Raw genomic sequence first — 27554 nt, forward strand, 5'->3', positions numbered from 1 at the left:
CAAGTTCTAAAACCTAGTGAAACAGAATCCCTGCATTATCAAGTCCCTGTACAAGAAGTCATTACAGCCATCCATTCACAAATATTGCAGTCACAAATGCCTGCTAAATTGAAAGTTGGCTGGACAAGCATCTTGCAACATCAGACCAAAATAGTATATGTGTTCACTATCTAAACATAAACTGCATCTTTTTGGAATAGTCAAATCAATATGCGGAAAAAACAGCTTTTGAATGTAAGAGTTGGACATGCACACAAAAGAGAGAACAACAAAGAAGTAGCAAATAAAACATGCATGATCCAATGGTTCATTTCCAAAATTTCTTTCTCTCTCTCTCTCACTCACACACACACACACACAAAATTGCTGTGTCCATTGGCATACATGAAAGAACTCACAAACCAGTTAATAATTAAATTTTAATTTTATGGCAGAGAATGGTGGTCAAGCATGAAAAACACACACAAACACGACACACACATGCACACTATTCATTCACATATGTCGCCCTAACATTGTCTATATCCAGACTGTGACTTTTTCTACAACCAGTTTATTTATATTATGGCATCTTATTTAGACAATGATGACTGTGTCCATTTTATCTTGAAACATATGCTGTCTTGCACATCTTTAACCTAAACATCTATAGTCTTATCACCTATACTAGTCATCAAACTCTGCAAATACATCTTTGTATCTTCCAACCCATACATAATGAAGGCAATAGAGAGAGAGAGAAAAAACAAATGATAGATTTCTTTTATCCTTGATACAAATGAAGTTTGTCAAAGAGAGACTTTTCTTGAGTTCTGAATTTCAGATGCATGTTTTACAGATGTATTTCTTCTGATTTCAACCATAAACAACCTACAAATTTTAGATATTACTGGCATAAGAATTCAAATTTTTTTTCATGGTGTTTTCACACATTAATTAAACTGAGATATCTTTTTATTAAAGATTAGTTTCTGATGCAAAAGATTTTGTTCTTTGTATTTTATCTAGAGCAGACTAGTCCTAGACTTAGCTCTATCATCACATGAACTAGAGAAAGTCACTTTTATATTTCCTAGCACAGCATGCAAAACAGCCTTATGTGGTGAAATTTATTCATAGAACTATTGGCTTCTTGTCTAGCTTTGGCTGGATAATTTTCAAGTTGCTGGCTTTTCTGTGTAACCAACATATTCATCCCAGGCTTTCCGACAGGTTTTCAAAATCCATTCATGTTCATCATCATCTGAAGCAAAACAATATAAAAAAAAAAAAAGATTTAACAGATGCACTAAAATATGTTGAAAAATTATTGAGATAAAAATTCTTGTCCTTAAAAATTAAAAAATTGACCGTTATGTCAGATGAGCTTCCTTAAGGGCTACTAGGCATATTTGTCTTAATATATCTTAATGACAATTGCTACTAAAGATGTTAGTAAACAATTTAATGATTGTCACAGTATTTTTTCCTTTTTTTAAACCTTTTATTTATTTATTTTTTGTTTGCTGGGCTTGTCAGTCATGCATAGACGTGAATAATAATTGGCAAAAGCAAAAGGAAACTGGCAGACTGTTTCAGATCAAAGGGAAAATAACCTGTATCTGTCAGTAACTAACATTCATTTGTTATAAATCTAACCTGCATTTCTTAGAAATTTAAAATTGTAGTCCACAACAACTCGAGTGTTAGGATTGTAGAAGCCATCTCCACAGTCATAACAGCCTTCTGGGATTTTCCTTGGTGGAATTTTATTTGTCAGCTGGGAGCGACCTGCAGGTTTAAGACCATCACATATCTCTGTGTAGAAGCGGCGGTCATATCCATCACAATATTCCCAATTTTCTTCTTCATATTGCAGTCCATCAGCAAAGGTGTATTTACCCTGCACACAATGTTAAGCATTCATTTATATTTTGATAAGTGACTACTCACTTTTTCAGATGGTAAACATTTGTATCCCTCTTCTTCTCTCTTTCTCTATTAGGTGTATATATCTATCTATAATGTTGCTTTGCATTTACCATGGTTGCCTTTGTTCTATAGCCCTGAGTGTAGAGGCCACCAGCTTTGTTCTAAAGATTCAATTCTGGTCTGTGTGTGTATATGTGTCTGTGAGAGAAAAAGAAGGATATATTACACATATTAACATATTTTTAGTAACACGCATGCAATTAAGGGTTTAATGAAAATGTGGGATTATGTCTAGTAGTATCAAAAGATAAGATATCAAATGTCTGTTTATCTTCATATTTACAAATGAAAAATTGATTTGCATGCCTCTTTTGCATAACCATTTTCCCAAATGGCTTCATATCTGCTGCCATTGGTAAAAAAGAGTGTTCCTTTGCCATGGAACATGCCATCTTGCATCTCTCCTTCATAGCGAGTTTCAGTCGGAAAAGTGTAAATGCCTTGACCCTCCATCCTAATAAAATCATAAAATGTTCTTTGTTAGAGTTTTTAAACAAACAATTTTTAACAGTCTGTGACATATGGCAGTCATGGATAAACTGACATTATCAAGAAGGATCATTAGTTATAATGACAGGCACGATGTTGAACAAGCACATTTCACAAATAAGTGTAGCATATAAATTAATAGAAATATGTGATGCAGTGATTAATTATGTGTCCTCAAAGGATCAAAACAAGACAACATTGCAAGGTACTAGCTTTGCATCAGACAAAACTGTTTAAAACCTGATTTTTATAAACATAGCTTAGCAAGGCAAAGCTATACATATATAAGGAGGCTGGATAAGCTCATGCATGGTCTGTTATTTTATCCGGTACTTATAAGTAATTATCATCCTACATTTGGGGTCTAAGACAGTCAAACAATACTCAATTTATATCACTTAAAGACCACTGCATGTCTTAATTATGAAATACAACCTATAAAAATCAGAATGAACTTTTCCGCATAAGGAATGTTGGTTGACTAAATGAGATGACATGATCATGCAAGAACAATTAAATCGAGAGGTCCTATCTCGAAATAATTAAACGTTTATGTGCTAAATGAAAACTTTGACAGATCAAAATGAACAATGTACGAGCAATGGCAGAAATGTCTTGAAAATCGATCCATATTTTATTTAAACACCTTCCATTTGTGTAGTCCCCATCGTAGTTGCTGCCTGTGTACTCCATTTTTAAGCCGTCATTAGTTGCTATAGCAGCTGCTCAAGGGAAGGCACTCTTAACACCTCTGAAACCTCTCGACCGAGCGATAAACATGGCTTGATGATGGCCGCCTACTACTCAACAGATACCAATCTAACACATGCACTTGCAGACAATACTTCATTCGCTGCTATACGTAAAACAATATAAAAAAAATGAAAGGCATAAGAAAATGAAGAAATGAAGTAAATTCCTCTCCTGGCGCCAACACGAGCCGCAACCCCCTTTCATATGCACATGGAATACATGTATAATAATAAATGCAAAATTCATAAAGCGAATAGGAAGCACCCCAGCACGCTCCCTGAGTATTTCAAACTTGATTTAAAAAGGTCTATTCTAGGATTGGGAATATTAAGTTTTGCAGAAGTTCTACTGGTATTGGAAGAAAATATAGAGTCTCGGCGATAGTTTACCAGTCAGTATTGTACACGAAAAAGCATTTATTTTATTTAAGTTTAATTGTTTTTTAGAGGAAGAACTCCCAGAGAGGCGAAGTCATTTGGCTTTATTTTCGGCTTTAGCAGAACAGCTTTGATTGCTCGCCTCTGAATGGTTGATAGAGGTTTCATGGAAGCTCCACTAGCGGAGTCCCAGAAGGTGCAGTCAATGACTGAATGTGGGTAGTATAGATTATAGAAGACTTTCCTTGCGTGATGGTCTAGGACTCTAGGTAATGTTTAGTTCTTGGCAGGTGGTAGACTTTCTTGGAGATGCTTTTGCTTGTGGCAGAGATGTGTTGGGACCACAATGAGTTTGTGATACTGTATTTCCATTATTGATTGAGTGCTGATATGGATACTTGGAAATGGGGTGGCTAGGTTTTGTTTTTGTCTGATTCTTAGAAGCATGATTTCAGTTTTCTTGAGGTTGAGTGACATGTGGTTTGATTCAGTCCAAGCCTGGAGCTCGTCGGCGCTCAGCTGTAGGAGGAAAGCACCTGGCTTAATCTGCTGGTGGTGGTGGTGTGTGTGTATTGTGGTGTCGTCTGCTAACAATTCACATGATTGGGATATGTGAAGAGGAAGATCATTTATGTATATAGAAAACACAACAGATCCTAATACCGAGCCTTGAGGAACACCAAATTTAACTTCAAGAGGATCAGAGAAATAAATGGTTGTTTACAGCGATTTGAGACTACCCTAGTAGCAATTCCTGCAAAATGTGCCTTCAGTGTGTTAGAGAGTATTTTAATTGTAGGACCGATTTGTCTTGACTTGTTGGTTAATTGATTGATGACTTTCTAGATCAGTTGAGTGTTCTTTTTGCATTCTATAGGTTCGCTAAAGTAGTTTCTCATCTTGCTTCGTTTCATAGTGGAGACAATGTTTCTTTGTTGTTGTTGTTGTTGTTGTTGTTGTTGTTGTTGTTGTTGTTGTTTAACTCAGCTTCTTGGCCCCTCTTTTTAAGTGTGTCTCTTACATTAATCGCGTTTTGGACCTCCGCGTCGAACCAAGCAGGCTTAGTGTTACATGGCTGTGTTAAAAGAAAAAGTCCCCTCCCCCTAAAAAACATTAAAGAATGGAAGGGGTATCCCTTAAAATTATCGGCACATTTCTAAAAACAACTTTGCTCACTCCTGTTACTGAACACATCACACCATCACGTGATTCCTACGTCATTTATTGCCATGTCATGTCATCAATTCCATGCTCTGTGCATCGTAGCACAAACGGTTTTCTCCTCCCAAAACAATGACATATGCAGCGTGGCGAAACATGGCGTCAGGGTGAGCTAGAGTGTGCCCACCACACCTGACTGCCCTCCGAACGCCCCGCCCACCTGGCCGCCACCAAAGCCTCCTTCGCCCAGGCCTCCAAAACCAGATAGCAGAGGGAAGTGGGGCTTCCTCAGGCATCGGGTCTCGTACATCCCAGTCCTTCTGCGGACTCGGCAGCACTTATAGGGGTTGTCGGTGCCGATGGAAAGCCCCATGTATCGTCGCCTGCAGGTCTGGTCGCTGTTGCACTCTCCTAGCACTCCTACTCCTCCGATGCCAGCGGCTTGACGCTTCACAATGGGAGATTCCGTCAGATCTCTGGCTCCCATTCTGTTGCAGTCAGGGTCCATTACTGACGGAAAGACAATGAAAATATTGCACAATATAAGTAGTGTATCTTGTAGACTATTTGCGCGAGTATGGGACTGTGGCGATAATGGAAGTTGTAGGTGTGCCATCACAATACGATTGTTCTCAAGTTAAGAGCGATTTCATGTTTTTGGTCAACATGACAACCGATTATAAACTCAGTATGGAAGATTTAAAGACAAGGACTGAATCGAGAAAAATCGCTTTCAAACGACAGAAAAGAATGAAATAAGCAAATGATTTACTTACAAACACATTCGGATTGGGAGCCCATGCCGGACATACCCATCCTCATGCAAATGTATTTTTCAGGACACACATACTTGCTCTGAGTCTGTGCGACACAAAAATGCTTTGTAAATAATAATGTTAGTATTATGAATGATAATGATGATGGTGGTGATGATAATGACTACGACGCCAGTAAAGACATCTTTCTTAGTGTTAACAAACACTCAACACGCACATGAACAAGAGAAGAAGTATTCAAAACATTGACCATGGGAAGGCGCTATATGTATCATCTACGTATATGAAATCATTTTTTAGTTTCATATTATAGCTTCTTAGATTAATCTATCATTGAAGAAACGTAACTTGTACATCCTCCTCCTTTTTAATCATTATCCAGATAAAAGGTACATTATCCTCATTATTAATCATTATCCAGATATAAATAAAGGTACTCACAGACATGCAAATGTTCCACATCTGGGACGTTGCCTAAAAAAAGAAAGATTAGGCTGTTAGTTAAAGTTAAAGAACTTTTGATTTTTAAAATTAAACTATCTTTTCTTGCTAACTAAAGGGATACATACGAGAAGAAACATCGATGACAACAAGACCAGAGACAGCAGCGCCATGTTGGATTCTAAAACACTGGAAACGTCACGGGTCTCGCTGCGGTCCAATCAGATGCTCTATCCACTGTGGACTCCGGCTTTTATACCTGAGTGTGGCAACATGTTTACTTCAGCACCAAAATTTTCGATTACTATCGGCTGATGGGTCAACATGTTGATCTCAACATTTACTTATAATTAAAAACCAAAATTAGAAAATTTAGTCGAGTATGAAACGGTTCAGTGACAAGATCCTCTGACATCTTACACTAATATCAAACTTCAAGGTATAAGTTTGAAAGCATTGATAACATCTGCTATCACAGTTGTTGTGAAAACATGATGGAAAGGAAAGTAAACAAAATGAAACTGCGTTTTACGAAAAATAGTGAAGGCATGAAAAGGAAGAGACAAGCAAGAACAAAGAAAGGATGAAACCGAACATGAAATGAAATATTTATTTAGCTTTTGCCACAATGTGATGTCTTCTGGAAGATAAAGCGACTGATAAATTGCTGTAGAATTGAACTACAAACCTTTCTGGTAAAATTTGTGGAGCTTCGGTCAGAGTTCCAGAAACTTATTTTAAAGCCAGTTTCATGAGACATCGCTTAGAACAAAAAAATAACGACAAAGATTTGTGAGACCGAAGAAAAGTTCAGCAGCCTATTTTGACTATTTTATGTTTTCTTATTAAGTATCGTGTAGCCGATGATGTTCTTTGATAATGAAAAGTTCTTTTCTTGAAGGGATATTTCTTAATAGCGAAGGGGCTGACCTCAGCACAATAAACTATTTTCTAAAATTTTAGTGAATGTATTTAGTTATCATGATACATATCACAGTTCAGAGATAAAATTCAACACAGTGATATCATGACAGTCCAGGAATATGCCAAATCAGTATCTTTTCCAAGCATATCAAGAGGCTGCAACCCGGGCAACGTACGAATACCCATGATATGAGCCCAGACAATAAGAGAAAATTTAACGCACTGAAAATCCGTTACTGTTTCCTGTTAATTTGCAAAGGCTGGTGTAATGTTTATTGTACAATATCTGTTAAAAGCAACTTTTCTTGTGCTTAAACGAGAATGGAAAAAGCAAAAAAAAAGTATTTAAATTACAATTAAATTGAAAAAGAAAACAACAACAAAAATAGGAATAAATCGAAGGATTTTTGTTTTATGTAGTCGTTAGTACCAAGGTCATCTCCGCTCTCTAAATATAAAACGACATCAAAATGCTTTCAGAGTCGCACATCATGTGTTGGCTTATTTTTCGAGCCTCTATCTGCGAAACAATCTCTTAAAAACACTGTCATCGCAAGACCACGTTATTGCCTCGTCGTCACTCATCTGTCACCACCACCAGCTCCGAGTGTGCGTTGCATGACAGGCGGTTTAAATGTCATGGTCTGGACACTAAACAGGTCAACAAATAAACAAGATGGACTATAAAAGGGACACTGTCAGAAGGCTTGAACCATCCGCTCCGGTAAAGACTTTGAACACTTTTGTCATCCAACGACAACCAGTGTCCGGGCTTCACAATGCTGCTGTTCTTCGTCGCTGTCACTGCCTCTGTCTTTCTAGGGGTAAGTGTTGTGTACGGATGCCATTTAACAGACACAATCTTTAAGGTTTGATACCCACTTCGTTGTATGTTTATTCCTAAAAACAAGCTCAGGTGTTATATGCAAACTAATATCCTTCCTTATCCAACTACACTTTCTAAATATATCGTTCTTATAGTTCAAGAACATACAAACTGCTTGCATCATTCGAGAAACAGTGTGATACACATCATTAAAGGAAACCCGTGTTAGAATGCGTTGTACACGAATTGCGAGAATATTACTGGTCTTCCTCTCATTTCAGGTGTCTTCACAGATGTATTCAGCATGCATGTCGGTGAGTACGCCTCACGTATCCAACTCCAACGCATCCTGCTATCCACTTTCCACTGTAAACGGTAGCGGTCGTGATTTAAAAAAGAGAAACTAAAGTGGCATATGCTTAAATGGTAGTGACTAATAAATTTGTGAAAAAATATAAAAATTGTAAAGATATTTTGACAATTAGGTTTAGGGAACGTCGCTGTCGGTTGGCACGGCTGAGATGAGAGTTGTTGTTTTCCTGTGTTGTGCAGCAAATTACCTGTGCCGAAAGCTTCACCTGTATGTATGTACGATCTCCACAAAGCTTCTACATGCGTCCCGCCTGCGTCCGTGAGTATATCAGAGACAAGCACAAGGAGATTTTACAAGTTTGTTAGTCGCCTCAATCCGAGTTAAACACTCGCCTAGCAGAGCACAGGCTGAGTAACCAAAAAGCAAACAAACAAACAAACAAACAAACAAACAAACAAACAAACAAACAAACAAACAAAAACCCGCTTAAATCTTTAAATGTCATCGTGTGGGCTGGTAGGAAGGTTGAGAAGAAAAGAGTGGAGAGGAAGGTAGTGAATTGAAAGGAAAATGTGAAGGAGGGTTGGGTCACTTTTTCATGGTCATCTCGTCTTCTGTGGACAGAGATGGACGCTGACTGTCAGACGCTTGGCGGGTACGATTTGACCGACGTGGGCAACGTCAAGCGACAGATCGGAGGTCAGATGGGGTGGATGCAGGCTGAAGGAGAGTGCAACAGCGACAGCATCTGTACCTACATGTACAACTTGGGTGGTGGATTCTATGGCGGAAGCTTCGGTGGAGGCATGGGCGGCGGCGGAATTAGCGGAGGAGGCATGGGCGGAGGACTGGAGGGTGGCATGGGAGGAGGTTTCGGAGGAACAGGGGGAATTGCAGGAGGCATGGAAGGAGGCATTGCACGTGACCATCCTTACAAGTGCTGTCGGATGCGCTCGTACTCCGGGAACCTGGTGACGCGCTGCGTGCAGAAGCCGCACTACTTCATACAGTACGCCATGGGCTGACCTGTGACCCGTATGTGAGCTGGTCCTGCAGGCGCAAGAAAGGGTATCCATGTCAAGCTGCTGCTCTGTTTGGCAAAATGTACGCAGTGGTCAAAAGACAACAATAAATGAGTAACTGAAAAGGGCACTTGTTTATTTTAACACATGCGTGTGAGAGACATGTCAGCAGAGAGATATATATATATTCTTATATAAACATATGTGTGCATGTGTGCATTTAGCTATGTGTTTGTATGTGTGCGCGTGTATATATCTATATGCGTTCGTGAGCACGTTTGTGTGTATTTGTGCGCATTCTTTCTCTGTGTGTGTGTTTCTATATTTGTTCCTCTGTCTCTCCTTCATTCTCAGTATGTTTGTTATATTAGGATCGTGGGCACATGTGTTCGTCTTTTCGAATGATGTGGTGATGCAACACTATGTCCCACTAACTTAGGGCGAGTACCACTCACTCCTGTTTTCATGACCATTCCTACACTCCGTTTTTGTGAATCATGGATGACACAAGAATGTCACTTATCCGAACCACAGACACATGTATCTACAATTTAAGGCCGTCTTGCAATTTTGCTCATTTTACGTTGACTTATCATTTTACTAGCAAGTTTACAATACATTCAGCTGTTATTAGTTTGTTACTAAATATGTAATATCATATTATCGTTTTAGATTACTTTAAAAAATAACACACCAGGAATTTAAACTTCTGGCGTTACCAATAGCTTCGGGCACGAATTTTATAAATGAGTATATGTTCATCACAACTCAATACACTTGTTTAAAACTATTCTTTACTCGGGTTGGCCTTTGTTTTAGTAACAAACATAAACGTCCACTTATCCCTTTTCTTGTCTTTCCGACATTTATTCTGTCTGTAAATCCTATTATTTTATTTTAAGTTTTACTGTTCAAATCTAGCATTATTGTTTGTCTGTTAATGTTCCATCTTCACTGATTAATTTTTGAGTTAGAGCCAGACCAGTTATTTCTCTTTAATCGTCAGCAATTAGAAGTGAGTTAATAATTATTGTGTCTTATCAATCCGGCCAATGGTGTTGACTGACATACACGCCTTGACTGCTACAAGGTTAGGGCAGTGTGCTGATCTGTGATTGGTCAGAAACAGGCCAGGCAAGTAAAGAAAGAGAGAATCGACTATTTTCACGATGCTGTTCCATATTTGGACTTTTAATATTACGCAGAGACAAAGTGAGAAAATATAGAAAGTTTATCACGAAAAAAAAAAAAATCAAAAATAAACATGTCTACAGTATGTTGCATATAAGAAACGTTTTGACCTATGTCAACAAGAGTAAAAATGATATATTGAACTGATCATAAATAAAATAAGCAAAAACAAAATTTTAAACACACTTTTATTTTAAATGTACTAAAAATTGATGTACGTCAGCGGTATTCGACTGTTTTATAAGCAGGGCCAGCCAGCCTTTGAACAAATCGGCATTAATCGGTGTAATAAATATCATCTGTATTCGTGTCATACCTGCGTGCCTCTAGAAAAGCAAAGAGCGAGACAACAGACTGCATCTAAAGGGAAACTGTGGATTTTTAAAAAAGTTTTTTTTCTTCACGTAATCGTATGCATTAATTCCTTTTCATTATCATTTTAATGTTATTTTTACTTTTATTGAAGTGATATTTCATGTTTTCATGTACAACATGATGCAGAAATGTTAATTTTATATTTGTTAATAAACTTTCTATATTTTCCACTTTGTCTCAGCGTGATGTCCGAAGTGAAGACTGCAGTGTTATGTGAAAATAGTCTCTCTTTCGTCACTTTTTCTCCTATTTCGGACAAAACATAGTTCAGTACACTGCAATATCTTTTCTGCAGCAATGGCGCGCCTACCCAGCAAGAAATAAAACTTAACAGATAATTTTTTTTACCCGAAACAGAGTCAGTACATATCGTTAAACTCATTCTTTCACTTGCCTTTTCCTTCATATCTAACGATCAACGCATTGTCAGCTATCCTGAAAACCTCGCAATCAAATATTTTTCAAAACACGCGAACTAGCAATTTATCTGCATTAGTAGTGTCTACAGTGGAACCGAGAACTGTGCTTCACCAACAAGCTAATAAAACACTAAATTATTCATAGCACAGTCACAAAACAGCAAAATTGGATGCGTCTATTAATAAACTATATATAGCTTCAGTTAAATGACTATGACAATGAGAATTCTTTACTAACGAGAGGTAAAATAAACAAGAAAATGGTGTTTTTTTTTCATTTAGCCCTCACCCATTAAGGGGAAAGAATAAACTAAGTAATTGTAGTAATTAAGTACTATGAGAATAACTATTAGTAAACATAAGAAAGGTATCAAAAGAGAGTTGAAGGTGAATATGTACAAAAGTGATGGCTAAGAAAAACATATATTTACTAGGTTTTTTGGAGTTGGGAGGTATCTCTGTTATGGATGTGTTTTTCGAAGGGTTTTAAGAGAGGATTGAGATTAGAAGATAGCTTGTAGGGTCACTTGGATCACCTGATTTATGTATTGGGATTACTTTAGCTTGTTTAAGGTGCGATGGAAAGTAAGATTTATAAATACAGAGGTTTTACAGGTAGGTCAGGATTTCAGCAATGACCGGTGCTGAACGCTTTAGAATTTTGTTGTCGATGCTGTCTGGCCCTCCGGTGTTGGTATCTTTGAGTTTGGTAAGTGCTTGATATACTTCTAATATACCCACTGGGAGAATGAAAAAAGCGGTATCAATTTATTTTGACTTACAGAAGTTTCGTAGTTTGTCTAGTTTGTTTTCTTGTGACTTGTCGTTTGAGACTACCGTAGTAGTAATTCGTGCAAAATGTGCCTTCAGTGTGTTAGAGAGTATTTTAATTGTGGACCAGTTTGTCTCGACTTGTTGGTTATTTATTGATGGCTTTCTAGATCAGTTTAGTGTTCTTTCTGCATTCTATAGGTTCGCTAAAGTAGTTTCTCATCTTGCTTCGTTTCATAGCGGTGACAACATTTCTTTGTTTTTTGAACTCAGCTTTTTGGCCCCTCTTTTTAAAGTGTGTCTCTTACATTAATCGCTTTCTGCACCTCCAAGTCCAACAAAAACTAACAAACAAACAAACAAACAAACAAAAATTAAAGAATGGAAGGGATATCCCTCACCACTATCGGTACGTTTCTAAAAACAACTTTGCTCACTCCTGTTACTGAACACATCACACCATCACGTGATTCCTACATCATTTATTGCCATGTCATGTCATCAATTCCATGCTCTGTGCATCGTAGCACAAACGGTTTTTTCCTCCCAAAACAATGACATATGCAGCGTGGTTAAACATGGCGTCAGGGTGAGCTAGACCCCGCCCACCACACCCGCCTGCCCTCCGAACTCGCCGCCCACCTGGCCGCCCCCAAAGCCTCCTTCGCCCAGGCCTCCAAAACCAGACAGCAGAGGGAAGTGGGGCTTCCTCAGGCATCGGGTCTCGTACATCCCAGTCCTTGTGCGGACTCGGCAGCACTTATAGGGGTTGTCGGTGCCGATGGAAAGCCCCATGTATCGTCGCCTGCAGGTCTGGTCGCTGTTGCACTCTCCTAGCACTCCTACTCCTCCGATGCCAGCGGCTTGACGCTTCACAATGGAAGTTTCCGTCAGATCTCTGGCTCCCATTTTGTTGCAGTCAGCGTCCATTACTGACGGAAAAACAGTGAAAATATTGCACAATATAAGTAGTGTATCTTGTAGACGACTTGCGCGAGTATGGGACTGTGGCGATAATGGAAGTTGTAGGTGTGGCATCACAATACGATTGTTCTCAAGTTAAGAGCGATTTCATGTTTTTGGTCAACATGACAACCGATTATAAACTCAGTATGGAAGATTCAAAGACAAGGACTGAATCGATAAAAATCGCTTTCAAGCGACAGAAAAGAATGAAATAAGCAAATGATTTACTTACTAACACATTCGGATTGGGAGCCCATGCCGGACATACCCATCCTCATGCAAATGAAACGTTCAGGACACACATACTTGCTCTGAGTCTGTGCGACACAAAAATGCTTTGTAAATAATAATGTTAGTATTATGAATGATAATGATGATGGTGGTGATGATAATGACTACGACGCCAGTAAAGACATCTTTCTTAGTGTTAACAAACACTCAACACGCACATGAACAAGAGAAGAAGTATTCAAAACCCTAACCATATTTCATCCACATATATTAAATCAACTTTTCAGTTTCATATTATAGCTTCTTAGATTAATCTATCTTTGACGAAACCTGTGTATCATCCTCATTATTACTCATTATCCAGATATAAATAAAGGTACTCACAGACATGCAAATGTTCCACATCTGGGACGTTGCCTAAAAAAAGAAAGATTAGGCTGTTAGTTTAAGTTAAAGAACTTTTGATTTTTGAAATGAAACTATCTTTTCTTGCTAACTAAAGGGATACATACGAGAAGAAACATCGATGACAACAAGACCAGAGACAGCAGCGCCATGTTGGATTCTAAAACACTGGAAACGTCACGGGTCTCGCTGCGGTCCAATCAGATGCTCTATCCACTGTGGACTCCGGCTTTTATACCTGAGTGTGGCAACATGTTTACTTCAGCACCAAAATTTTCGATCACTATCGGCTGACGGGTCAACATGTTGATCTCCCCATTTACTTATAATTAAAAATCAAAATTAAAAAAAAACTCAAACGAGTATGAAACAGTTGAGTGACAAGGGATCACATATCCTCATTACAAACTTGAAAGTATAAGTTTGAAAACATTGATAACATCTGCTGTCAAAACATGATGGAGAACAAAGTAAACAAACCGAAACTGCGTATCACGACCGAAACTGCGTTTCACGACAAAATTAAAAGAAAGGAAGAGTAGAAAACAAACAAGAAGAAGAAAGAAAAAGGGGAAAAAAACCCAAAAGAAATGTAAGCTTTTGTCACAATGTGATTTCTTCTGAAATAAAGATGGATGGATAAACCGTTACTGAGTTTTACATCAAGAAGTTCAAGAAACCTATTTTAAAGCCAGTTATTAGAGGCATTGCTTAAAACAAAAGCAAAAATAGAATAAGTAAAAAATAAAATTAAAGAAACTTTTATTTTAAGTGTATTAAAAAGGTTAAATATTTGTTTTCCTTAGGTCATGTGATTTTCTTTAAGGTGTATGTACACCTTAACATCTAAAAGTGTGAAAGGCAGCATTTAAAAAATTCAAAGAGTGCCATTCACAATTTTATATTTAAGTTATATGTGTTAAAGGAAATCTCGAGACCTAAGGAAAAAAAATTACGAGTGAATGAGAGGATTTCTTTTTGAATTGGGTCTTTAGTATCAAGATCATCTTCTCTCATTAGTTTTCCACGCTCTCTCTCTCTCTGTAAAACGACATCCAAACTCTATCAGAGTTGCTGGGGTGGTGAACCGAATGACTGGCACATCATGTGTTGGCTTTTTTTTTTTTTTCGGTGAGTCTCTATCTGCGAAACAATCTCTCAAAAACACTGTCATCGCAAGACCACGTTATTGCCTCGTCGTCACTCATCTGTCACCACCACCAGCTCCGAGTGTACGTGGCATGAGAGGCGGTTCAAATGTCATGGTCTGAACACTAAACAGGTCAACAAATAAACAAGAGGCAGTATAAAAGGGACACAGTCTGAAGGCTTGAACTATTCGCTCCGGTAAAGACTTTGAACACTTTTGTCATCCAACGACAACCAGTGTCCGGGCTTCACAATGCTGCTGTTCTTCGTCGCTGTCACTGCCTCTGTCTTTCTAGGGGTAAGTGTTGTGTACGGATGCCATTTAATGGCCAACGACGATTTACTCTTTGAGTAAACTACCTACACCTAGCTAGACTAACCATCTGATCAAATGTAGTACCTAGCAAGGCGAAGAGGAAAGATAGAAAGAAAGGAATAGGATAGTGATGTCAGAATGGGTTATAGCGTCCCATTCTATACCTTTCAGGGGTCAGTTTGTACTTTTCTCCCAACAGTATCTTTTTTTGTGGATTGCCATCCTGATCTCTCTATTTTGTTGTTTTGCCAGTGCAAGACGGAAAGTGTAAAAAAATGTTGTAAATGAAAGCTATTCTTAAAGTCGGTATAAATAAATTATAGCTTGATAGACTCATTCCTTATTATTCGTCTCAAACTATTTTTTTAAACAGACGGAGCTTATAAGTTTGATGATAACTTCGTTGTATAGTTACTCCTACAAACGAGCTCTGGTATTATATGCAAATAAGGATCGTTGCTTATCAAACTACATAAGAAAATTGGTCGGCTGTCTTTTCGTTCTTGTAGTTTTAACCAAACCCTAACCAGAACATAGAGACTGCTTTCATCATTCAAGAAACAGTGTAGTGCACATCATTAAAGGAAACCCGTGTTAGACTGAGTTGTACACAAATAGCGAGAACATTACTGGTCTTCTTCTCATTTCAGGTGTCTTCACAGATGTATTCAGCATGCATGTCGGTGAGTACGCCTCACGCATCCAACGTGATTAGGGTTAACCTGCTATCATACATCTTTAACACTGTAAACGGCCGCGGTCGTGATTTTGAGAGTGACATATGCTTAAATGGTAGTGAATAATTGGATTTGTAGTTAAATGCTTAAAAAGTTAGAATATTTTGACAATTAGGTTTAGGGAACGTTGCTGTCGGTTGGCACGGCTGAGATGAGAGTTGTTGTTTTCCTGTGTCGTGCAGCAAATTACCTGTGCCGAAGGCTTCACCTGTATGTATGTACGATCTCCACAAAGCTTCTACATGCGTCCCGCCTGCGTCCGTGAGTATATCAGCGACAAGCACAAGGAGATTTTACAAGTTTGTTAGTCGCCTCAATCCGAGTTAAACACTCGGCTAGCAGAGCACAGGCTGAGTAACCAAAACACAAACAAACAAACAAACAAACAAACAAACAAACAAACAAACAAACAAAAACCCCGCTTAAATCTTTAGATGTCAACGTGTGGGCTGGTAGGAAGGTTGAGAAGAAAAGGAGAGGAGGGTAGTAAATTTGGAAGGTATGAAGCCTTGAAAGGAAAACATGAAGAAGGGGGGAAGGGTCAATTTCTCATGGTCATCTCGTCTTCTGTGGGCAGAGATGGACGCTGACTGTCAGACGCTTGGCGGGTACGATTTGACCGACGTGGGCAACGTCAAGCGACAGATCGGAGGTCAGATGGGGTGGATGCAGGCTGAAGGAGAGTGCAACAGCGACAGCATCTGTACCTACATGTACAACTTGGGTGGTGGATTCTATGGCGGAAGCTTCGGTGGAGGCATGGGCGGCGGCGGAATTAGCGGAGGAGGCATGGGCGGAGGACTGGAGGGTGGCATGGGAGGAGGTTTCGGAGGAACAGGGGGAATTGCAGGAGGCATGGAAGGAGGCATTGCACGTGACCATCCTTACAAGTGCTGTCGGATGCGCTCGTATTCCGGGAACCTGGTGACGCGCTGCGTGCAGAAGCCGCACTACTTCATACAGTACGCCATGGGCTGACCTGTGACCCGTGTGTGAGCTGGTCCTGCAGGCGCAAGAAAGGGTATCCATGTCAAGCTGCTGCTATGTTTGGCAAAATGTACGCAGTGGTCAAAAGACAACAATAAATGAGTAACTGAAAAGGGCACTTGTTTATTTTAACACATGCGTGTGAGAGACATGTCAGCAGAGAGATATATATATATATTCTTATATAAACATATGTGTGCATGTGTGCATTTAGCTATGTGTTTGTATGTGTGCGCGTGTATATATCTATATGCGTTCGCGAGCACGTTTGTGTGTATTTGTGCGCATTCTTTCTCTGTGTGTGTGTTTCTATATTTGTTCCTCTGTCTCTCCTTCTTTCTCAGTATGTTTGTTATATTAGGATCGTGGGCACATGTGTTCGTCTTTTCGAATGATGTGGTGATGCAACACTATGTCCCACTAACTTAGGGCGAGTACCACTCACTCCTGTTTTCATGACCATTCCTACACTCCGTGTTTGTGAATCATGGATGACACAAGAATGTCACTTATCCGAACCACACACACACACACAGACACATGTATCTACAATTTAAGGCCGTCTTGCAATTTTGCTCATTTTACGTTGAGTTATCACTTTACTAGCAAGTTTACAATACATTCAGCTGTTATTAGTTTGTTACTAAATATGTAATATCACATTATCGTTTTAGATTACTTTAAAAAATAACACACCAGGAATTTAAACTTCTGGCGTTACCAATAGCTTCGGGCACGAATTTTATAAATGAGTATATGTTCATCACAACTCAATACACTTGTTTAAAACTATTCTTTACTCGGGTTGGCCTTTGTTTTAGTAACAAACATAAACGTCCACTTATCCCTTTTCTTGTCTTTCCGACATTTATTCTGTCTGTAAATCCTATTATTTTATTTTAAGTTTTACTGTTCAAATCTAGCATTATTGTTTGTCTGTTAATGTTCCATCTTCACTGATTAATTTTTGAGTTAGAGCCAGACCAGTTATTTCTCTTTAATCGTGAGCAATTGAAAGTGAGTTAATAATTATTGTGTCTTATCAATCCGGCCAATGGTGTTGACTGACATACACGCCTTGACTGCTACAAGGTTAGGGCAGTGTGCTGATCTGTGATTGGTCAGAAACAGGCCAGGCAAGTGAAGAAAGAATCGACTATTTTCACGATGCTGTTCCATATTTGGACCTTTAACATTACGCAGAGACAAAGTGAGAAAATATAGAAAGTTTATCACAAAAAAAAAAAATTAAAAATCAAAAATAAACATGTCTACAGTAGGTTGCATATAAGAAACGTTTTGACCTATGTCAAAAAGAGTAAAAATGATATATTGAACTGATCATAAATAAAAGAAGTAAAAACAACATTTTAAACACACTTTTCTTTTAAATGTACTAAAAAGGGTAAAATAATTTTTTCCTTAGGTTTTGATATTTTCTCTGATACATATAACTTAAAATATAAAAGCGTGAGGGGCACTCATTCCATCCTAACAGATAGATAAAAACGGTAAAGAAGTAGTATTTTATTTCGATGTTTCTAAGAATGTGTCACACTTTTATAATTGAAATTATATGTTCAAAGATGATCTAGAGACCCAAGGAAAAAAATTATTTTACTCTTTTTAGTACATTTAAAATAAAAGTGTATTTTAAAAATTTTACTTGTTTCATTAAAAAAGTGTTAGTCTTTTTTAATTTTCCATGATTTTTTCGAGTTACTTTGTGAATTTATTCCCTTCTTTAATTCAATATAAACTGTATGCAAATTATGAATATTAAATATTGAAATGATGTCATTAAATCTATCATCATTCTATTTCTCAATGTAGCCTTCTTCGTAACTTATCAAACTAATGGTTTGGTTTAACAGATTACACAAGGCGAAGGCGAGGATAGGTACTTGAAAGTAAGAGGCTAAATGTAATGACTTACATAGCTTTACTTTCTATATTAATTCTGCTCTTTACTTTTTTTGGGGGGGTGGCCTTTCATACAATGTGCCCAACCAAAGTTATGTGCGTATTTTGAATTTCTTTTAACCGAGACACAAAACAATTTTTTTAATGATAAGCACGCTCATACTACTTTTCGTGATGGACAAGCAATCAAATCAGTGTAAATAGCTGGCTGCTCCCACGCATTACACAACGTTTGATATGAAACTTCGGTATGAAAGCGATTGAAATGTCTTGCTATTGACTTCATCTAGTCTTGTTTGTTTGTCTTTTAATTGCATTCAACCAACGGTTAGTTTAGTGTCTGGTGCTTTATTAGACTTACACATTTTATGCAAAATTAATTTTAAAAAATTACTTTACTACTTGTGGACTGCTGGAAATTATTTAATATTGTACCGGGAATGAGTAACTGGTGAAAAATTCTTACAATAGGACGATAATTCAATTCAATTCAATCAATTCAATGGAACTTTATTATCTCACTAGGAGAAATTATATGACGTGGTATGACAACTGGCAATAGAGGTTTTTGGTTCTAGGAACAGGACATATGATGGATTTTTCCAGATATTTGGTACAGTACTCACATTTTACAGACCAAGAGAACAACTGAGTAAAAACACCAGACAGCTGAGTAGCACAGTTTTTCAACACTCTTCCACAAATACCATCAGGGCCACATGCGTTCCTCACATTCACCGGTCTAAAAGGGATAAAACAGCGTTTTCCTCAATCACAAAGTCATCCAATTCGCTCCCATGCTGCTCCTCCCCTACTCTCTCCTCCAGTGCAGAAATCACATTAAATAACTCCTCCCCAACATCATCCCTCTCAAAGCGACAATAAAATGCATTCAGTTTGTTTGCATAATCTACTCTGTAGGCAGGAATAAGACGTACATAAGACGATTTGAGGGAGCTGGATGGATTTGAATGCATTGGAATGTTGCCGTAGCAACGATCGGGGTCACCATCAAGACGGGTATTACAAGTTACATATTGTTTGAAAGCAGGCAGAGCAGATCGTACAACCCCAGTTATTAAAATCACCAAGTACAAAGTTAGGAGCATCTGGGCTAAGTGACTGTAGCGATCGGACAACTTCGGCGATCTCCATGGCGGCGCGTGACAGTTTCGCTGTCGGGTGCGCATACACAACAGTGATACACACCAGTCCAAACTCACGTGGCAGATACTTGGGCGTGAGAAATACAGTGGAACCTCGGTTAACGAACTTAATCCGTTCTGGAAAGTTGTTCGTTATCCGAAATGTTCGTTATCCGAAACAATTTTTTCCATAAGAAATAAAGGAAATAGATTTAATTGGTTCCCAGCCCCTGTTGACTGGCTAATATTTGAAAGTTAAAGGCTATATAGGTATTTGTTTAATAAGAACAGTTATGAAACAAAATAAATGAAGTTAAATAAACATAAAAACATTAACGAAAGCATTTAAACATCAGAAAACTTGCCGTTTTGACGGCGTGGGTGGATGGAGGTGTGGGGAGGAAGGGGTGGAACTACTGCTTTGATTCTCCCTCCATGAGCACACGTGACATTGTAAAATCGGGGGAGACTTCCCTTTTCTGTAGCTTTGAAGTTGAAGGTAAAAACTTGTCCAGTGTCTGTTCCTTCTGTCTTTTTTGTAAAACTCTTGGGTAATACGACATCACATATCCGACAGACGCATGCCACCTTCATACTTTGAAATCATTTCATTTTTCAATTCATTTGTTGGCCGCTTCCTTGTGATTACCTCACTACTATTAATTGCTCTTAATCTTCTTTGGAGCCATGATTGAGGATTATATTACTAAAATAAAGCACAGCAATCACTAAATAAGAAGGATGCTCATAGATAAGGAACGACCGATCGTAACTGTGTCTCGAGCGCGAATGATGACATGATGACATGCTGGTCGGTCACGTGTGGTTCACGTGGCTGTTCGTTATTCAAAATTTTGTTCGCTATCCGAGACAAATTTTTAACAAAATTTTTGTTCGTTATCCGAAATTTTGTTCGCTATCCGAGACAAATTTTTAACGAAATTTTTGTTCGTTAACCGAAAAATTCGCTATCCGAGGCGTTCGCTAACCGAGGTTCCACTGTATGTCGATTGAGCGTCTGGATATCGGTCGCCATGTTGACCCGGTGTGCCAGCAACAACACCAACTCTGAATGCACAGAAAACTACTGCCACCACCACCAAACCGTCCAGCAGCAACACAGCACGCATCCTGAATCTTTCATAAAACTTCCAAAACGAAAAATAGTCCCTCCAACAGGGCTGAAACAGGTGAACAAATGTAAAACCTATGCCAGCTGAACACACGCGTCTGAGTCGCCCCGTGTGAAGCGCCCCTTTTGTGACGTATACGGTGGTTATTAATTATAGGAAGTATGGACGGATGGACGGAAAGGGTAACAATTGCCAATAACCTGGTGGTGGATATACACAGGTCAAAAGCACAGCATGAAGTGGGTCAGTGATATAGTTCGAAGTCACGCGGTGATGTCAACAGTGACGACAATGTATTATGACGTAGAAACGTAGCGGACTAGGTACGGAAGCACAGACAAAAATAAATGTGAATACAGGAAAATAAGACCACATATCCACAACCACCGTCTGCAGGCACCGAAATACAGAAATACAGGTATATACAATTTTTATGCTAATTGCGTTGTTAAGGGTGGTGTATACTAAATGTATTGCTGCTTTTCTGAAGAATGATACCTGATATCAAAATGTCTACAAATGTATTCCTTCCATCCTTTATTCCATTCTCAACCCTCAAGTATACCATGAATTTCTCGACCTCTTCTATTTCTGTTGCTCCTTTTCTTTGGTAGACCTTTCCTTTTTTATTTCTATGGTTCGTTGATTTTCGTCTCTTTTTATGTCATCAAGTTATCCTTAGAAATATAAAGGAAAAGAATGACAAGTGAATCTCCAGCGCAGATCGAAACAGAGATGATGGAGGTGTTCACAACGTCGATGCCCGAAGGGAAAGAAACTGTTGTCGAGAGTGCGGAACAGTTGCCTCCCTTGACTTACGTCGATTTTTACCCTCGCTGCTTGGGTACCAAGTTTGCCGGCGAGCCACAGTACGCAGACTTTCAGTAAGTACACGTCTCATATCTACCCTTTCCCACCATGCTAGTCCTTTCTCACATCCTTCCCTGCTCGTCTTCCTTTAGCAATATCATGTTACTCTCAATTCTTGTTCTTTGCTTCCTATATATAGCGTTTTCTGTATTTGATTATTCTTTGTTAGTACTGTTTATTCTTTTATAGTTCATCTGCTATTTTTTTCCTGTCCCATATACGCTGTCCATGTTTAGTTCTTGTTTTTAGGCGCTCAGAGCATGCTCCTGAGTGCGAGTATGCTCTTTACAAATTTTGCATTTATTATTATTATCACCTAAGAATTCTCACCATTCATCTTTCGTTCCTTCGCGCGCGCGGACACACACTTCTCTTTCTCGTGCGACATTGGATCTTTACCAGAGAATACTTCCCGATTATCTTGACAATGTACTTCTGATCAATCTCTAACAAATCAAGTGGTCAAGAGTACGCTCTTTTTAAACTGTTGGTTCAGTTTTTCACTCACGAGTCGGCGATACTTCAAACGATTTTCGCAGAAGTTTTTTTAAAGAATTAAAATAAAATAAAAACAACAGCCCCCTAAGAGAATACGAGAAACACCGTGTGACAGGTTGTAAGCGTGTCCTTTTGAATGTGTAACTTGCTGAGAATGTATATTTTAACTTTCGTCAGTAACACAATTCTTTATCTGTGATTAACAAAGATAGAAACAGTGCATAATAAATTATTCGCAGCAAGAGAATGCTCTCCCCTAGCTCCTCTCGTACAGCCAATAGTTTTGTCGAGTAAAATAAGATGTGTGTTTCTTTTCGACCAATCGCCTTGCAGGACTGTTGTTGAGGAGGCCAATCAGTGGCTTCGCTCGATGCCGCAGTTTGTGGTCGTCAAGTGCGAGACAGTAGAGAGCAAGCTGAACTCCGCGGATTTCAAGGCGGACTTCGATTACAGCTTCTGTCACGTTTCCAGTAATGGCAAGAATGTCTACCTGAAGGGGCTGAGGTGAACGGTCTTGCTTGGTCTTCTGTCTTTCAAGAGTCACGCATAGTGTAGTTCCATGATATTCCATCCATCGATGTGTCCATTAGCTTCTAATAAATGGCTCTCACTGAGTGGTGCTTATTGCCATTGTCCAACAGACTATGGCTGCGACCGCAAGGAGAGACGCCGGCGCCGGTGCAGAAGCTGGCGTACATGACTGTGCTGCCAGACCACAACAACCTCGTCAGCACCTTGGCCTCTATGGTTGCCACGATCTCGCTCCGCGTGGCGCCGGACAACGTCCTGCCGTCCTTCGATTCGCTGCCTACCATGTTGCAAAAGCTCAGCCGCCATTTGCAACAGAAGCCCTTGCCAGGTATGCCATAATGTCTGTTTTGTCTGTGTAAAGGTCTGGAGCGGGGCTCTGTCGTGCAATGGATAACTTTTGACACACGAATTTTCTAATTGAATTTTCTTGTTTGTAAATCACGCGAACTTCAATTACATCTAAATCTGATTTTTTTTCTTCTGCCTACCTGCATGTCCAGGTAAGATCTTAACTGTTGAGACGGTGACTTTCAAAGTGATGGAGACTGCGTCGCTAGATAAGATTGACACCGAGAACTGTCTTTGGTGGGAATCAGGTCGCACTACCCGGATGTACGTCTGCGGCATTCGACTGTTTTATGAGCAGGGCCAGCCAGCCTTTGAACAAATCGGTAGGTTGCCTTTGAAAATAACGAATTAATGCCTGTGGAAAAACAGGCACTCTGCCTTGGATCATAGTAGAATGTTGCCATATCATATCTGCATGTCGTTTAGATAATAAATCTGGATAGTCACTTTGCCTTCTATCGGAATGATGGGTCAGATAAACGGTCTGCTTATTTGAGAACGGAATGTTTATTTTGAATTGTAGCTGTTTGTTCGTCTGGGCGAGTATTCTTATTCTTATTTTTATTTTTAGGCTATCATGATGAAGTTCCGGATATAGCCCAGGACCACGAAAACTTTATGCACAGAGTGCGGTTCGCTCCATTTTCCAGCATTGTCTCCAAGGCAGCGCATTGGCTACAAGGCCAGCAAGTAAGCAGCTACCAGCGTACATGTCCGGGCTGCTTGCAGACGAATTTCTGTTCAGAGTTGAATGCCTTTTATGCCTTAAATCTACTGAAATAATCAGCTTTGTAGAAAATAAAGTCTACAAAAAATTTAAGAACCTATTTTAAAAATAAAATTGTTTTAAATGAAATAAAACTGTTGAAACCAGACTTTCACTCCCATGAGCAAAATTTGTGGATGCGGTTGTGGAACGCATCTAAATGGCATAGGAGGAATTTTTGAAAACTTTTAAAATTTGCTTCTTTAGAACAGTTTTAGAAACATGTCGCAACTAGCCTATGGAAGCGACTATGCAGTTTGTATTGCGCACGAACGAGTTGAAAGAGCGGAAACAGTGGGAATACGTGGGGTATGACAAAGCGAGAGAAATACCTCAGTCTGAGAGGGACGATTGCCTCGTAAATTCGTTACTCTTAATGTATAACAATACTTTGTATAAACATAATCAGACTTTAACTAAGTAGAAGTACATTTTAAAAATTTCTTTCAGAATATTCGAGCTGTCAACTTTCAGTCCCTGACGTTCAAAGCAGAGAGGCCAGGGGGAAGTAAGTGTGGAGTATCTTTGTAATGACCCATGATGTCATGTTTCACATTGTTCGTCAGTCAGTTAATCTGTTAATCTCTTGTTATTCGTAATCCAAGCGAACTATTCCGCTTACACCCCACTTATTCGTTTTTATCCACACACTTCGTTCATGCTTGCCACAGTCTCTTTCGATTGTTGTTGCCTCTGTCTTCGTTCTGTTCGTTCGTCTGTTCGCCTTCACACGCGAAAATGCGATCTAGAAAAAAAATAGTTTAAATCAGTGCAACATTTATGTCCTCTGTTTATTTTTATTTTTTTTAATTCTTTAACGTGTCATAACTGTTAGTTACGTGTCATTTTGCAGTGGGCCCATACCTCATTGAAACCACGCAGTCTGGGTTCGCAGAAGCGCCCAGCCTCCTGGAAACGCGCTACATCAAAATTCTTCGCATTTTTTACGTTAAGGACCAAAAGAGCGAAAACTCGTCTCTCTACAGCTCCGTTCATCTGACAACTCGACTCTTCGTGCCCGCTCGACCGGCAGGTGCAGTGTTCGAATCTCGCTCCAAAACTGCTCAGAGAATCATTTCCTGGTTGAGCGCTACAGGTAAACAGCTCTACCCACGGTTATATGTACTTGAATCCTTATGGTCTATGCATGCAGCTTGTGCGACGGGTATGTTAATAAACAAACAAACAAACCAAAAAAAAAAAAAAACGAAAACAAAACAAAAACGCACACTTCTTTGAAAACTGTTTAAGTAGCTTGCAATAGTCTGAGGCGGGATACTGTGAAGGAGAATTTAGAAAGCAAAAATGTTTTTTCTATCAAGGAAATATTTGTTTCACGGGGGTGCTGGGGGAAGCATATCTCGATGGAAATTTTCTTAACCCTCTTAGCTCACTACCGCGCAGAAACACGTAGTTCTTTTCAAGCCTTGTTCAAGTGTCTCAGAGTGTTGTAGCCATAGGATTATTTTATCATCTGCTAGGGGAAGGGATGATCTTCATCTGGATTTTTGAAGTTTTTTTTTATATCAGCTTAATCGTCGAGCATTTCCAGGTTGTCTAGACGCAGAAGCTACAAGTGAACGTTGATGGAATGTTCATAGGTGTCCCAGTGCTCAGCGCGGAAACTGTCCGTTACGCTGTGGACAAGGATAGCGAAGGTACAGGTGTCAAGGAAGATCGCTCTGACTCAGTAGCGACTACGTCGGCAGGCCAGCAGTACGTCACCTGCGTCAGGTGAGGATTCCTTAAAATGCACGGTCTACCTCTTCCTATCTCTGGAATCTTCTATCCCTGTCTGGTGTTTTTTCGGTCTCTCATTCCTTTGTGTGTGTGTGTGTGTGAGCGCGCACGCGTTTCTCAGCCTGCTTATCTGTCTGTCGGTCAGTCACGGTCTCATTTTGGTCTAGTATGAGTGTTAACCCATGTGGTGTCCATCCATGTTGTTTCAGTGTTCGCCATTAACATTAAGTTAAAAGTTGTCAACATGAAAATATTAGCAATGGAAAAAAAGATTTGTCACTTGCTTTTTTTTATTGCTAATATTTTCATATTGACATCTTTTAACGCTGCACATTGCAACGAATTTTATTCTTACTTTTATTTCTATTGCTTGTAACTAGATCACCTACCCATGTTCAAATTGTCCACTGGGACAAATAAAGTTGACCATTGTCATTGTCTTTGTATTCTCTTCCTCTGCAGATTTATTCACTCTCCATCCTTACTGTTTGTTCCCTGATTCCTCTAAGCGTCGCCTACGTTTGTCTTTTATTTCTTGTCTGCATGGCTGTTACTCCTTCCGTCCTTCGTATACTGTCCATGTCTTTTACTTGAAAGCATGCTCCTTCGTGAGCGTTTCTTCTCCTTGTTGTTGCTGTTATTATTAATATTTTTGTTTCCAGATTGTTCTTTCCGTGCGAGTTCCAGGAGCCACCGCCGGAAGTCGTCCCTCAAACCGCAGAAGAATGGTGTGTTATTGTGTAGAGACCTGCTGCTACGATCCCTTCCTTCGTCGCCATCACAATCATTTTGCTGTGAACAGACACAAGTTTTAGGAGCTCGGTCATTTTTCTCCGACTGTTCCGCTGTCGCGGTTTACCAGGCTAATGTGAAGGACATAAAAATAATTGACATCTTACAGTTTCGTTGCAGGAAGTGGACAGAGGTGGAGAACAAAATCTTCTCTCCCTCCACCACTCCACATCTTAGTCTCATTTTGATCACCTCCGAAATGAGGCTGTTACCAAGCTATGCAACCCGGCATTTTTTTATTTTGTTTGTCTTAAGCACAGTATCTCAGAGCATGACCACTTTCATGCAGCTCTGTGGAAGAATCAATCAAAGCTACAAAGATATATTTTTTTATTTACAGCGTTGTTAAAGTGTCTTTAGTGCGAACTACGTTGAAACTTATTACTAGGAATTCAAAACGTAGGAGACACCCTACCCTTCCTATACCTCCTTCCCACATTCAACCCTCACATCCTAGGTTGCAGACATCTTACACACAGATCACGTAAATGGAGCGAAATTTTCGTGCGTTTTGCATCTAGTTGATTTCTTTATTTGTTTACTTATTTACTGCGGTGTAATAAATATCATATTCGCGTCATACCTGTGTGCCTTTAGAAAAGCAAAAAGCGAGACAACAGTCTGCATGTAAAGGGAAACTGTGGATTTTTAAAAAAGGATTTTTTCTTCACATAATCGTGTGCATTAATTCCTTTTCATCATCATTTTAATATGTTATTTTTACTTTTATTGAAGTGATATTTCATGTTTTCATGTACAACATGATGCAGAAATGTTAATTTTATATTTGTTAATAAACTTTCTATATTTTTCTCTTTGTCTCAGCGTGATGTTCGAAGTGAAGACTGCAGTGTTATGTGAAAATAGTCTCTCTTTCGTCAGTTTTTCTCCTATTTCGGACAAAACATAGATAAGTACACTGCACTATCTTTTCTGCAGCAATGGCGCGCCTACCCGGCAAGAAATAAAACTTAACAGATAATTTTTTTACCCGAAACAGAGTCAGTACCTATCGTTAAACTCATTCTTTCACTTGCCTTTTCCTTCATATCTAACGATCAACGCATTGTCAGCTGTCCTGAAAACCTCGCAATCATATATTTTTCAAAACACGCGAACTAGCAATTTATCTGCATTAGTAGTGTCTACAGTGGAATCGAGAACTGTGCTTCATCAACAAGCTAATAAAACACTAAATTATTCATAGC

The 27554-nt window shown here is 39.1% G+C and overlaps 6 protein-coding genes across 6 annotated transcripts; 3 read left to right on the forward strand and 3 right to left on the reverse strand.

Moving 5' to 3' along the window:
- Positions 1-401: 401 nt before the first annotated feature.
- On the reverse strand, positions 402-3177 carry LOC112575737 (MORN repeat-containing protein 5-like). The gene is made up of 4 exons (XM_025257743.1): positions 3107-3177; positions 2278-2425; positions 1639-1882; positions 402-1243 (listed from the first exon to the last, which is right to left on the reverse strand). The coding sequence occupies exons 1-4, from the start codon at positions 3151-3153 to the stop codon at positions 1158-1160; spliced, it is 525 nt and encodes a 174-aa protein (XP_025113528.1). The 5' UTR covers positions 3154-3177; the 3' UTR covers positions 402-1157.
- Positions 3178-4794: 1617 nt separating this feature from the next.
- On the reverse strand, positions 4795-6220 carry LOC112575772. The gene is made up of 4 exons (XM_025257787.1): positions 6097-6220; positions 5969-6001; positions 5528-5612; positions 4795-5261 (listed from the first exon to the last, which is right to left on the reverse strand). Exons 1-4 carry the CDS (start codon positions 6139-6141, stop codon positions 4924-4926), a joined length of 501 nt encoding a protein of 166 aa, XP_025113572.1. The 5' UTR covers positions 6142-6220; the 3' UTR covers positions 4795-4923.
- A 1371-nt stretch (positions 6221-7591) lies between these two features.
- Positions 7592-9178, forward strand: LOC112575541 (keratin, type I cytoskeletal 10-like). The gene is made up of 4 exons (XM_025257481.1): positions 7592-7716; positions 8000-8032; positions 8271-8349; positions 8656-9178. Exons 1-4 carry the CDS (start codon positions 7672-7674, stop codon positions 9054-9056), a joined length of 558 nt encoding a protein of 185 aa, XP_025113266.1. The 5' UTR covers positions 7592-7671; the 3' UTR covers positions 9057-9178.
- Positions 9179-12274: 3096 nt separating this feature from the next.
- On the reverse strand, positions 12275-13642 carry LOC112576086. The gene is made up of 4 exons (XM_025258335.1): positions 13519-13642; positions 13391-13423; positions 13008-13092; positions 12275-12741 (listed from the first exon to the last, which is right to left on the reverse strand). The coding sequence occupies exons 1-4, from the start codon at positions 13561-13563 to the stop codon at positions 12404-12406; spliced, it is 501 nt and encodes a 166-aa protein (XP_025114120.1). The 5' UTR covers positions 13564-13642; the 3' UTR covers positions 12275-12403.
- A 1089-nt stretch (positions 13643-14731) lies between these two features.
- LOC112576085 (keratin, type I cytoskeletal 10-like) lies at positions 14732-16713 on the forward strand. The gene is made up of 4 exons (XM_025258334.1): positions 14732-14858; positions 15527-15559; positions 15796-15874; positions 16191-16713. Exons 1-4 carry the CDS (start codon positions 14814-14816, stop codon positions 16589-16591), a joined length of 558 nt encoding a protein of 185 aa, XP_025114119.1. The 5' UTR covers positions 14732-14813; the 3' UTR covers positions 16592-16713.
- Positions 16714-21088: 4375 nt separating this feature from the next.
- LOC112576084 lies at positions 21089-27153 on the forward strand. Its single transcript, XM_025258333.1, has 10 exons — positions 21089-21219; positions 21474-21685; positions 22503-22673; positions 22811-23028; positions 23201-23371; positions 23620-23738; positions 24265-24322; positions 24668-24910; positions 25416-25548; positions 26217-27153. Exons 2-10 carry the CDS (start codon positions 21501-21503, stop codon positions 26296-26298), a joined length of 1380 nt encoding a protein of 459 aa, XP_025114118.1. The 5' UTR covers positions 21089-21219; positions 21474-21500; the 3' UTR covers positions 26299-27153.
- The last annotated feature ends 401 nt before the right edge of the window (positions 27154-27554 follow it).

Source organism: Pomacea canaliculata, linkage group LG11, assembly GCF_003073045.1.
Source record: "Pomacea canaliculata isolate SZHN2017 linkage group LG11, ASM307304v1, whole genome shotgun sequence".
In the NCBI taxonomy this organism is placed as follows: Eukaryota; Metazoa; Mollusca; class Gastropoda; order Architaenioglossa; family Ampullariidae; genus Pomacea; species Pomacea canaliculata.